Here is a 13349-nt window from a genome sequence, read left to right on the forward strand (position 1 = left end):
CTGTATATGTTATTCCCCTAACAACAAGTGTATAGCACATAAATGGCCCTTGCCTTTTTGAAGGCTTTATTTCCTTGCAGAACTATGCTTGGTGCCTTTGGTCAAAATGTCTCAACGTGGTTTTCTCCAGCCATATGCAGACATACGTAACATACCGAAGATGAAAAATGCAGACTGAAATAAAAATGTCATTATTTACTTGGACTTCCCATGTTTGTTTTTGCTGCTAGAAGACAAATTACATTACATTCATTACATTACATTCATTTAGCAGACGCTCTTGTCTACCACGAGTTCCAGCACAAATAATTAACCATATAACGAACATATGACATCACAAGTCAATATATTGTCATACATGTTATGTATGTTATATTAACATATTAACAAGATACTATTAACATTTTAAAATATGTAAGAACAGAGACTAGGTAGTAAGAGGGACACCAGCACAAGGCTTGTAAGGCTCATCCTGTGACTTCAGGATTGCCTCGTACTGACTCAACTTGCTTGTTGTGTTCATAGGAATGACATTCAGGAATTCTAGCCATTCAGGGATTCCTGGCTGTATTTAGCTCATTACTTCCTCCTGTGGCCACTGTGAAAGCATTTCAACTTGTGCCTCTACTACCCTCTGTTAGTAACCCATTGGCACATGAAACACAGTGGAGTGTGTAGGTGTCATTTATAAACACTTTATCCTTGGTGAATAATATTGTGTTTAGTTGTAAAAGTATTTTCTATGTATCACTTTATATGTACCCTGGAGGGCAGACCCTCCATGTCTGGTGCACAGGTGGAAATAGGAAATTCCAAATATGAAAAATTGGCTGTTTGTCATATTGAATCAGCACAATGGTTTATGTTTCTTGTATGTCAGTAGCTCCCTTGAGCTTTTTGAATTTATTCCTACAATGTCTATAGACCCTGTCAGGTTACAGAGTTCTTTTGTGTCTTGATAGTGTAAGTGGAACTGTTCAGTAATGCATATCAGTCTATATTAAATGTCAATGTTGTGCTGACAATGGTCAGCAATGTGAAAGTGAGTATGCCATGCATTTTTCCCTGTAAATAATGGCTATGTGGGCTAATACTAACAATCCTTTCGGTTAGGGTCTGGAATCTTATATCTTGTATAAGATATCTTGTATAAGGATGTATAATTAGTCAAGAATGGATCCACTTTCAGTGCGTGAGCAACACAATGATCCGCCATCATCTTTGTGTAGATACACTTTCTGTTCCACGCAAGGCTGCTGACTTAGCCATACCCGTGACAGCCGAGAAAAGTAAACGTGCTTATTTCTTGTGCTCGTGCTCATTTCTGAGAATGCATTCCAGTGTTGAGAGGATAGTCATATACGTAGTCGTAAATGAAATATTTCACTTGCACATGCATACATTGTCGTATGAAAAAGCATTCATTGAAAATACTTGCATATATTGCATATACTTGCATATATTAACAAATGCAAAATTGCTCAATAATATTGATGAGGACCCTCTTTTTAACTGACAGAGGAGAGGTCCTAAGTGTGAAAGACAGCAATTATTTGAGCAGATTTATGAAACTATTATTTGCTGCAGTTGCAAATTTTGCAGCTATCCAATCCATTGTCATCTGCTTCATGTCTTCTAAATGTAGCAATATTTACTCACATCAATTCAATATTTCCAAAATTCTTTTCTGCCTTTGTTTTCCATAGTACAGTATATGATGCAGTGTCTTAGAAAAACTTGTATGTGTGCTGTTTATATTTGTTATTACATCCTGAATTTTTATAATATCCATACTCTTAAGCGACTATTCAGTTAATCCAGTCACAAGGAGGTATGACCCTAAATTAAAGCAATAATCTTTATCTTACTTCCATAGTCCCTTCCATTTAGAATAATAACATTGTTTGACATGTTGTGCTCCAGAACAGTAGCATACTATTATATTTTGTAAAAGAAGCAAAAATAATTATATGAAATTATATGAAACACAACATAGTTGCAGGCAGTGCCACTCTGAACAGCTGTTTTCCCTTTACAATATCATACAAAGATATTCATTTTCAGTATAGTAGAACTATAAATACATCAGTGGAAACTGTAGATATTCTCCAGTGCTTCTGTCTGGGTTTATTTAATATGTGTTTCTTGTTTCATGTAAATAATTTAGCTCTGGGCATCTTATTCAAAGCCTCTGTCTACACATACACTATTTTAAGTTACAAGGTGAGTATTCTCTCACCATAGATCTGTGTTGGCACACATCCGCACATACAGGTTTACTGCACATGATATGTTACCTTTCTCAAATAACACCATACTATATATTTGCCTCAGAAAATTTTAAGCATTAAACTCACAACCTCATTTGGGACTGGAAGAAAACGGCTTTGTTTTGCCGATTACCTGCAGGCTGTCTTTTGGCCAATAGACTCACAAGAACTCTCAATTTGTTATCGGCTAAATATTCAGTAGAATTTTCAAAAAGAGCTTATAGAAACTACAGGAATAAATGCATACATTTTTAACAGTAGGTGATCTCTTCTACTGTCACTGTGAGCTTCCCGCTAAGACCTGACCAAATGTGCCTTTTTCTATCTATTGAGTGGACTTCATCCACTTGCTGCTTTTCAAGTTACTATGCTTGGCATAGTCTCTCCCCCTGCATCATGGCAGGAATGGGAACTGGCACTGCCATTTGGCTACACCAGTCACACCAGCGTTGCAGACGTGAGAGAAAGCACACTGTCACTCATGCTGGAGTGTAGCCATGGCAAATATTAGATGCCAGCAAACCCCACGAGTGGAAACCGAAGGCTTCCGTCTCTTCCTTTTGCTCAGATGAAGTCAACCGGAAGTTAAGAGTTGGAGGGAAAGTCCAAGGAGGAGCTGGCACATAATTTCCACACAATGTTTCTCTTCTTATTCAATCCTTCATCCTCTTAAAACACACGTTGCACTCCTTTGTGCCCTGTGCTTGTTTTGTTCTTGGGCAAGCGGCTGCACAGGGCACCGCCTTCAGATTCAATAGATTCCATGTCACTTTTCTCTACAGTATGTGGTCTGGTTATAACAGGAGACATCTGTAATGTAAATTCAGTTCCAAAGATCTGCAGATGTTTCTTTATAGATGAATAAACTGTCCTGCATTATTCTGTGGAACCTATAATGTAACTTTCCAGCAGAGACTGCAAACCATTTTCCCCTTTGCAACCAACTCACACCACCTTCAGCTCTACAGCCTGCTAGCAAAAAAATGTTATGGATTGCATGTATACCTGATTGGTTCAACACTGGTTAGTGTTCAGTTCCAATAACAGTTTAAGTTCAAGTTCCAAGTTCAGTTCAAACCTCAGTGGTACAATAGGAATAACTGGTATTTGATGGTCAAAATGATTTGTCTGCTGAATCCTACACAAGGCTGTTGGATTCATGACACATAAAGTAATTTTGATGTTCTAAATATTCATCTAACAATATCATTAAAGTTTCCATTCACATTCTGTCCCAGCTCCAAAGAAGCAACACCACCCATTGCTGTCGCACACAGGCAGCCACACACCTAGCATCATCACCTCCTGATCATACAGAGATCACAAGAGAATGTTATCCGGTTGTGTCTCTGGCAGATTCTGTGGTGTCAGACTCCTTGCTTGCCGGTTGGAAGCAGATAATGAGGGTTAGAACATTTGGCAAGGAAGTTAGGTACAAAGGTGTTTCTACCGGCTTTGTCGAATACACATTTCTGTCTACCCGCCTGTATGAGCGAAGGTCCCACAAATAGAACTTGAAGGTAAGCCACAGGCTTTCAAGTGGCGCAATCATCAAGGCATTCAACCTGAGTGCAGACTTGCCACCCAGTGGCGTGGGTTCATGACTGGTTGTATCATCTGCCGACAATGATTAGGAGTCCAAAATGGCTTTGTTCCACTGGGGGTAGGGGTGGGTCAGTCTGCCAGAATTTCCTTGTCTCGCCACTCTCAGACACCCTATGATTTGTTGGGTGCCTGCGAGATGCTCAGATGATGTCAGAGGAGTAGCGCCTATTCTCCATTTGGCTGCTTCTTCACTGCGGTGAACTGCATGACCTGTGTGGCAGAAAATAGCCACTGGTTGCATGTGTGTTTAGTGGAGGATTGCTTTTGTCTTGCTCCAGCACCCTTGCATGAGTGCACAGGTTGGCGCGTTTAGATGTGCCTAATACACAACTGGCGATTCCAAGTCAGGCTTGCAGAAAGAGTCAAAAAAAGTCAGCCACTGCTTATAGTCACAGTTCAATTGCTCCATAAACCCAAAACAGATTGTGTTGCCTGAAGTGCTTTTGGTAACTGCATTACTCTCTCTTTGCAACTGCTTGGTTGTACTAAATGAACTGCCTTACTTTGCTGCGAGACCGGAGAGATCGTGCCCTTGGTTTTTTTGAAATAGTGAAAGAGTGAAGAAACCTCCATAAATATCTGCCACATTTTCATGCTTGACCTTCTTGCTAAGCAATAAGGTGCTGTTATTTTTTAAAAGACAGACTCATTTTATTAGCAGTGTTTCTGTGATCTGCATTTGCATTTTACTCGATTATTTAAACTTTCTATCTAGAATTTATGTAGCGTTTGCATCTTATTTCATTATACTCTGAATATGGTGCAGCACTCTACATTAATTCTTGCTGTGCTCTGTTTTAAGGTTTGTTTTGTGGAATAAAAAAAGTGATATAACTAACTGGCTTCTAGCTAGCTTACATCTACAGAGCAAATGCTGGCCTAATGCTTCTCCAGCTGAAACGGACACCCACACACGCACACACAGGCACACACACACACATACACTGCTATCCGCCTATTCTGCTCAGCTGTTGAGCTGTCAGGGTGCCCACCGACTGGCAGAAAGTGGATAGCGCGAGTCAGACCTTTTAATAAGGACATCAGGTTCAAAGCTAGTGTGTTCATAGCCTGATGCTGAAAAATTAATGCAGACTAGACAAGAACAGACTAGATTATGCTAATGCATTTTCTGGACTTCCAAAGCATGGTTTTGAAAAAGTACAGTTCAAAATGCTTCTTAATTATGTATTATTATTATTATTAGTAGTAGTAGTATTATTATTGTCCACTTGCAACATGTTCAGGCTTGACCTTCTTTCCAAGCACTGTTATTTTTTTAAAGACAGGTTAATTTTATTAGCAGTGTTTTTGTGATCTGCCTTTGCATTTTACTTGACTACTTGAATTTGTACAATGTTTGCATCTTATTTGATTATAATAAGGGCACTGTTTAATTTAAGCAGTGGTTAAAGACTTGAAGCTTGTTTTCATGGCTAAGGAAAGAGATAATAGTTAACTAGTAGCCAGGGGTACATTTCTAGGTAACCCTGTTTACTAGCTAATATACATGTTCTACATTCTAAATGACGCGTAACAGTGGAACACCTTCACATGCACAGCAGAGACACACACTCACTCACAAAAGTAAATTAGCTAGATATCCTTATTTCACATCTCCCATGTTTAAGAATAACATGAAAACATTAAAATTAAGTCATTAAAGCCCTTAGTTAATGTGAAAAATATTTATGGCTCAAGTCTGTCCTTCATTACAAAAACTTGTGTCTTGGAACCTCACAATGAGCTTGAATTTATACATACATGCATACAAGCATGATGGACAGAAAATTAGCAAACCAATTGTTAGTTGGGAATATTTTATTTGATTAAATGAAAGACAAATTATTTTCACCCTCTCAACAAGAATACATTTTACATCAAACAAAAGCATTATTCATCCTGGTGACAGTGTTCTATAACAATATAATATAATTATCATCGAACCCAAACCATTTTTAAAAGTACAGAAAATCAATTCTCGTTTCAATACATAGGATTTATTATTACTTTACATTCAGCATTTCAAGGTCATACATCAGTCAAGTGGCATTTCCACACAAAGGACTGAGACAATGGATCTCCCAGCTATTCACAGGGAACAGAATCATCACACAAGCCTGGATCACAGTATCTATGAAAGTTTTTATTGCTTGCATTTTTGTAAAGAATAATGTAAACCGTCAATGACAGAAAGCACACTATAGTAATTGCTTTTGATTCAGATTAAACTTGAGAAAAGAAATATGAAGGACAGTAACCCCCCCTCCCTGCAAAGAGCAATACAAGCTTAAGTTCGTGCGCATGTACAGTGTGCAGGAACTCAAGTGGTTGAAAGTCATTCTGTTACTTCAGCCCTGGTAAGAGAAGGGAGCCTTGGAATTAAAGGAGCAACTTGCTGAAATTGTGTGTCTTTGGGGATGCCCTTTCAATGCTGAGACCCCACCTGTTGGTCTGAGACAGTCACTGCAGGTGCATGAGGAGGGGACTGCAGTTGGCCAGCTGCTCCAGTCCCTCCACCGTCTCAATCAGGCCCTCCACCTTCTCCGGGGGCAGCACGGTGCCTGCGTTGCCGCGGAACTTGCGCCTCAGGCTGTCGTCGGTCAGCGGGTTGCGCCAGTGGCCGTAGAAGGTGTCGCAGCGGCCCTGGAGCACGTCCCCGCCGACCAGAGTCACCTCCACCTCCCCGTACATGCGGTCGAAGTTGGCGGGGTTGTCGTGGGGGTGCTCCACTCGCACCCGGGACAGCAGGGCACGCAGCTCGGGCCGCTGGAACGTGGCGGGGAAGAAGGACTGCACCGTCACCTCCCCATCCAGCAGGGCGGTGCAGGCGTTGAACTGGAAGGAGTGGCGGGCCTGGTGCTCCGACTCGGGGAAGGGCCTGTTGATGTACTTCGAGTGCGGCACCCTCAGGAGAATCTCGTGGATGAGGGCAGGGGAGAAGGCCTTACCGTAGGTGCCAGCCAGCAGCTTATGGACAGAGGTCGCAGCGTCCACGACCCAGTGCATGCCGAGATGAGCAGGGAAGCGCTTGAAGGCCATGTCCTGCTCCTCCAGCAGGAAGCGGGGCTCGGCCTCCTCGGGAGAGGGCAGTGACTGGGGCGCGTAGTCCTCGTAGAAGGCGCTGAAGCCAGCCACGCCAGGCACAGCGTCCAGCGCCATGGGGCTCGCCTCTAGCCCGCGGGACGCCAGCAGTGCTGCCTCCAGGCCCAGCCGGGACGCGTTTCCGATGTGCAGCGGCTTGGACTGGGTGGCCGCGTTGGCCATGGGCGCACCTGCCAGGGAGGCGGCGATGGCCAGGGCGTGGCTGCACTGAGCGCGCTCCAGGGACAGGAGGCGGGCGCAGGCGGCGGCACTGCCCAGTGTCCCCACCACGCTGGGAGGGTGAAACCTGGAAGAGCGGGAAGCCGGAGAGACTAGAATCACTGGGACTGCCCAGATATGTCTGTGTGCTGTCAATGTCTGTGTCAGTTCCGGGGGGTTTATGTGTGCCTACGTGTGCCTAATTTGGAGTTCCCAGAGTTGCTATTTCCAGTGTCCAGAGGAAATAACACATTACTGCTCGCTGCTCTTCGTTTCTCACAACACAAACACAAACAAAGTAAGCCTGAGTGTTCATTTCCTTGAATAAATGTCTACTGTGAGGGAGCCTTCAGTTAAACAGAGTCCCACTTCCCCCTGCCAGCAGAGCCACGCCAGCCCCAGAGGGAGCAGGAAACCAGAGAGGACCTGTGCTGACAGCTGTGTATACATACCTGAACAGAATGTCATTGACCCTACAGCATCAAGAGGCACGGCCATCTAAAGTGGGCCATCAGGAGACGGAGGAATAAAACAGCAGCCTCTGTTTCCTGTTTCTTTTGGGGGGCAGTATTTTTGCCTGACAGCAAGAATCACTGCTCTGTGTGACAACAGTCACTGCTCTGCCCGTGAGGTTTGGAGACATAGTGAGGGAGAATGTGCACATATGGGGGTGTGAGGCACAGTTAGGAAGACACATGATAGATGGGAAAGTGAAATAGACGGTGCATACGAGGCACGAGATGCCCTGAGACTCACCTCTTTGGGATGTTGTGCGCCTCGTTGGAGAACCTCAGCAGCCGACCCTGGATCTCAATGCCCACATTAAAAGCCAAGAGGAAGTCCAGCCCGCTGGGCTTGCTGTTGCTGGGCAACATGTCGCTAATGGCTAGAAGGGCAGGAAGCACTGCTCCTGATGGGTGAGTTGCCGGGTGCCAGGTGTCATCAAAATCCATAGAGTGAGTCTGGTGGGTAACAGACCACAGCGGTTTAAGTCTGTGCAGACAACCGTCCCCCATCTGACAAAATAATGATCCGTTGAAACAACCCAAATGTGCCGTGACTAATATGGCAGTATTATTCTGGGATGCCGGCTTGTGCCTTTTCTCTTTCTGTGTGACACCGTGCTCACCACGGGCCCTGGGGGGAGATCTTCATTTTACTGCACATGGCTGCAAGCTCTTGGCACTGAGGCAGTGGCACTCGACACACATATGCGAGCCACTCTAGCAAACAGTCCCGTCTGACTCCCTCTAACAACAACAACCCGCTCAGGGACAGAAACATGGCCAAGCCACTCTCACAGGAAAGTAAGAGCTGCCTCAAGTGCAGCAGCAGGAATGCGTGTTCTCACCAAAGGAAAGGCTAAATAAAACGCCAAATAAAAAATCCAGAATGTGCCCGTGTCATTCCCCCACATGGAAGATATTAGAACATAATAAATACTCCTCAAGTCTCCACCCTGGAAACACTGGAAGCTTGCACATTCGAGACATTTGTTTTACACATTTGATTCTCATTTTGTTCTTTCATCTCCCTTGCCAAAATTTGGAAAATTGCTGTGGCCTACTGTACAGTCAAAACGCCATGTCCACCAGGACATGAACTCTGCCAGAGGGCATTATGGGTGTGCCTGTTACTCACTGCCACTCCGTTGACGAAGGCGGCCAGTGTTGGAGAGAGCCTGGTGCCGCTGTGGCCATAGACAGAGCTGATGTCATCAGGGGCATACATATGCTGGAGGGAAGAGAAATGGCAGATGATGGGCTGAAGTCTCCCATAAGCACAGACTCAGCCGGTCAGCCCAGGTAAGCCCAGGCATCACATTGCGGCAGCATCTACACATGGGCACAGGGTAGCAAGCCCAACAAGTGTCAACTGCACACAGACTCGGTACAAAGTCTATACAGGGAAGAAGTGTACTCCATTAAGTCAGTGAATGATCACTCAAAGGCTGGGCTCCTGAATAAAATAATTTGTAATACACAGGAAAGTGCTGCATTACATAAACGTGGTGGCTATTTGGACAGCATAAAAAGCCAGTTGTTTACCCCATGCTCTCATTTATTAGTTGACTTGTACATCACAAGAGGGAGGGGCCTCTGTAAATATCCTATTTTCAGTTTCAGAATGACTCTAGCTCAAAATATTTTGACAACTTTATACCCAGTACCTTTCCCCAAGCTCCTATTTACTGCCAGGGTACAGCACCGAACCATTCTTAACCAATACATTTAGCTCACCACGCTTCAACAAATAGCCAGTAGAAGGGCAGTCAGCCCTTCAGACCTCATTATAGGCAAGTGTTTGGCATTATAGGGTTTGGCAAGATAACAAGCATTATCTTATACAAACACAGCTTTCAAATACAATCAATATCGATAACCTTTCTATTTGCCTAATATCTTCTTAATAGTAGTAGAATGTTGCATCCCCTTTGTACGTGAGAAATTACTCACGAGCGACCATTAGAAAATGAAGTGCATATAAAGTGTGTGTGTGTAAGCAGTGGTTTGATGCTCTCTGTCTTGGTGGTGTCCCCTCACCTGGCAGTGCTGCAGAGCCAGCTGGAACACCTGAGTGGTGCTGCCCAGCAGCCCCACGCCGATGCTGTCCAGCACCATTCTCTTGCTGCGCTGCAGCACCGTCTGTGACAGCTGCTCAGGCTGCACGCCGTGGATGAAGGCGCCGAAGCTGCCTGTCACCGTCTCCTCCCGGGCGGGGCGCTCCACCACTGACAGGAGGAAAGGAGGGCAGAGCAATGCATTACATCATTTATAGGAATTGCTAATAGTCTTGTCCGGAGTGAACTTTCAGTTTTACACATGCTTGTTTGTCTTTCATGATGAACAGTTACTATTAGCTGCACTTTCACTATTTCATGTAACACCATAGCTGCAATTTCACTACTAAATAAAGGCACTGTTTCTGGTCAATACAGTCTTTGGAACAGTTAGACATGTTCCTTTATACTTATTCCAAGTTAATATGTTGATAAGGAACAAGGAAAACTGTGCACTGGATGGAAAGATGCTGGAACAGAAAGGGAAACAGTGACACAGCCAGGGCAGCAAGCTCACCTTCCAGAGCAGACTTATGCAGCCTTCGGAGGGCAGAGGCATGTCTGGAGGATCTCTGAAACAGTCAACAGGTGTAAGTAGTAGTAGTAAGTGTCTCAACATGTACTACTTCAGTGAAACCACCGTTGCCCTTGCATCCAAGGTTAATTAGCCATTGCTGTGTTGACACGATAGGTGTACCTGACACAGCTCATTATGCTGGACAACAATGACAGGCTAAACATGAGTTTAGCCTGTTTTACGGCAGACAGTTTCTTCTTTTCTGAAAGAATTCCTATCTTTCAACACCTGTTTGAGGTGCTTAAAAACTGGAGAGACTTGTCAGAGGCCCGTTTTCTGACCTCATGCATCTGTATGACACTGTTTACAGCAGTGATTCAGAACACTAGGCTGTTGTGCAACCAACCCTGCGACTCACTCTCCCCACCAGTAGGTAGGGAGATCAGTACAAACAACTGGAGAACAGCATCCTCACTAAATCTGCTGCAATAGTTACACACCAACCACAGGACTGGATTTCCAATATACAGTCACCTACTGAAATACATTTAATTAATAATGCCTTGTACATGCCAGTGCACTCACCTGCAATGTAGAGAGCATGGTGTCACTCTGCGGCTGAATTGCTTTTATGTGCGTCCCTTACTGTGCACCTGGCCACACTCTGTCTATCCTGTCCTGACTTGGTGTGTCTTGATGCTTTTCCTTTCTCTTTCTGGCTTCCTTGTTCTCCCTCGTCGGATGTCGAGTCTTGGGGGTAGTGTTGCTGCTGATTAGGTGAGGTCTCCCATTTATATAATCCCTGATCTCCCAGCGTCACAGATACACCCTAGGAAAAAACAGGGCTGGAACTTCCAAAACACTCCCCCCCCCCCCCCCCCCCAAGGGGATATGATATTACTCTTCATCTAAGGCACAAGGAGCTAGCTTTTGTTTAATGGTCAGTGACACAGTCCTTTGGGGCGAGGTGAAGGTGGGTGGCGGAACCTGGGGGTGGTCAGAGTATTCTGGGACTCCTCCTGCCTCTTAGTGAGCACGAGTCCTATAAAGAATACAGTTACCACAGCCCCTCAGTTCATCTGACACATCAGACAGAGCATCTCTACCAGGTAAACACCTTTCTGTGTGACACTTACTACTTACTTTCTGCTGTAGTTAGTGATTATTGGTAACTATATCACAACTCTATGCTTAATACATAATGACAGCAAGGTGTGATAGACTAAAGATTTAATAGTTGTGTTACATCAAAAACTGCATGACTATTACTTTGTATTGCCAAGAATTAACTGTAAATTCACTGTGTTTGTGATTATTAATTATTAATAGACTTTTAAAAATTTCTTATTGTCCTGATAACTGTAATAGGTATATATCAATCCATTCAAAGCCAGTGGAGTAATTAACTGAGCATGCTGAACTCTGGTTTCAACTATAAGTATACAGACGATAGGAACTGAGTTTTACAGGTTAGATATTAATTACACTCACCGTGAGATGAGATTTTGCTGGGACATCCCTGGTTCTGTCTGTCTTGCCTGTATATCAGTCAGTGGCATAGACCAAGATGCTGATGTAAATCAATGTCTAGGGACCCTCTCCTCTGTACATCTCCCCCTCTGGGACAGCTGCCTTCTCCTGCCTTCTCACTCAGTTCAGACTAGCACTTTGCCCTGGCCACTGATCTGCCTCTTAAAAGAACTAATAGAGAAAGTTCTTCAGCAGGATCCTTTGCCCTCTGTCATTCATCACGGGGCTGGCTCTTCTCCCTGCTCCCTGCTTGCTTACTCTGAACTTCAGCTTAATACTGATCCCAGATCAGGGTCCTGACAGGGGAGTCTGTAGTCTTGCTACTAAAGAGCACCACCTGTGTGCTGTCACTGTGGTGTGCAGGCTTAACACTGAGTTTACAAGGGAACAGGTTACGTCTCCTCTCCCCTCGTTCTCTGAGGTACTCTGTGTGCCGAGAAGGGCTGGATAATGTTGTTTCAGACATTTTTTTTTACGTTCTTTTAACAGCATTTGCCTGTTTGATCGCTCAGAAAAAGGCAGCCAGGAAACCCATGTCTGAGTAGAAAAAAGGGAGAGAGTAAATATAACTCAGCTCTAGAAACCTGCTGAGAAAAAAATCCTCTTTGGAAAAACAGTGCAAATGAAAATATTCAAGGAAGAGAGGAATTTGAATAATTTCTTTATATGTGTGTATCAAATATCTTGAACTAGTTGAAGTAGTTAAATCCAATCCTTACAATTAAAGAGAAAACAGCTGCATAACAATATAGAACAGTATCCTGTGTTGAGGTGTTCTGTTACAGCAGAGTTAAATAATCTGCTGTGACAGAATAACCTTACAATAATCTTCTCTTATAAGTGATTATATCCTGGTTGGAATTGGCTTTTTTCCCAGTCTAGACTACTGTATTTTAGCAGTGATTCTTGTAAAGGCAGTCTAATCATTTTGGGGATGCCGCTTCTTTCATCTGCATGTAGAGGGCACTCCAAGCTCTGTGACGAATGATTGGTCTTAATGTACAGGATTTGTCCATGACATTCATCAAATTTTTAAAGTAGTTAATCCTGTGTTTCCTGTTTTTTCTCCTGTCTAGAAATTTTTATGAAAATATAAGACTGTCAATAGTGTGAATGACATCACTTCTGCAAATACATATACTTTTTGCTGTTAATTCTCCAAACATAGTCAAAGGTTATGCGTGACAGATGCAATAAATATTGGCTACCATGAACTTTCTGAATTATCATCAGTTTACATTTATTTGAATACACCAGCACACAAGGTTTATATAATTTTTTATTCTATTTTGCAGAAACTAGTGTACTGTTTATCAATAGGTTTGAATGAAAAAGTTTGAGCAACCCACAGTTTGCACTCCTATATTAAATGTACTGTAAACAGTTCCTCATTAAATTTCTTTTTCTAAACAAAGATTTTCTTTTATTGCTGAGTACCTTTAATTTGCTTTTTAATACGGTCTTATCATGTAATATACTTTGTCCTTCTCAGCCTCATCCAACCAGACTGACAACATGGCAAGTGTAGATGGTTTTCCTGCCAGTTTCTATGGGGAACCTGGCACGC

The 13349-nt window shown here is 43.4% G+C and overlaps 1 protein-coding gene across 1 annotated transcript; it reads right to left on the minus strand.

Annotated features, from left to right (window-relative positions):
* Positions 1 to 6335: 6335 nt before the first annotated feature.
* Positions 6336 to 10966, minus strand: irg1l (immunoresponsive gene 1, like). Its single transcript, XM_036547506.1, has 6 exons — positions 10838 to 10966; positions 10253 to 10307; positions 9719 to 9906; positions 8817 to 8909; positions 7932 to 8137; positions 6336 to 7263 (listed from the first exon to the last, which is right to left on the minus strand). The coding sequence occupies exons 1-6, from the start codon at positions 10853 to 10855 to the stop codon at positions 6336 to 6338; spliced, it is 1488 nt and encodes a 495-aa protein (XP_036403399.1). The 5' UTR covers positions 10856 to 10966.
* Positions 10967 to 13349: the final 2383 nt, after the last annotated feature.

The sequence above is a fragment of the Megalops cyprinoides genome, chromosome 16 (genome assembly GCF_013368585.1).
Source record: "Megalops cyprinoides isolate fMegCyp1 chromosome 16, fMegCyp1.pri, whole genome shotgun sequence".
Lineage (NCBI taxonomy): Eukaryota > Metazoa > Chordata > Actinopteri > Elopiformes > Megalopidae > Megalops > Megalops cyprinoides.

What these genes read in the sequence shown, in the direction of transcription:
- irg1l (XM_036547506.1), bottom strand. An exon ending in TGGCTCTGCAGCACTGCCAG is followed by an intron (nt 8,910 to 9,718) that starts GTGAGGGGACAC and finishes TCTTCCCTCCAG; the next exon opens with CATATGTATGCCCCTGATGA. An exon ending in GCGCACAACATCCCAAAGAG is followed by an intron (nt 7,264 to 7,931) that starts GTGAGTCTCAGG and finishes CCGCTCTTCCAG; the next exon opens with GTTTCACCCTCCCAGCGTGG.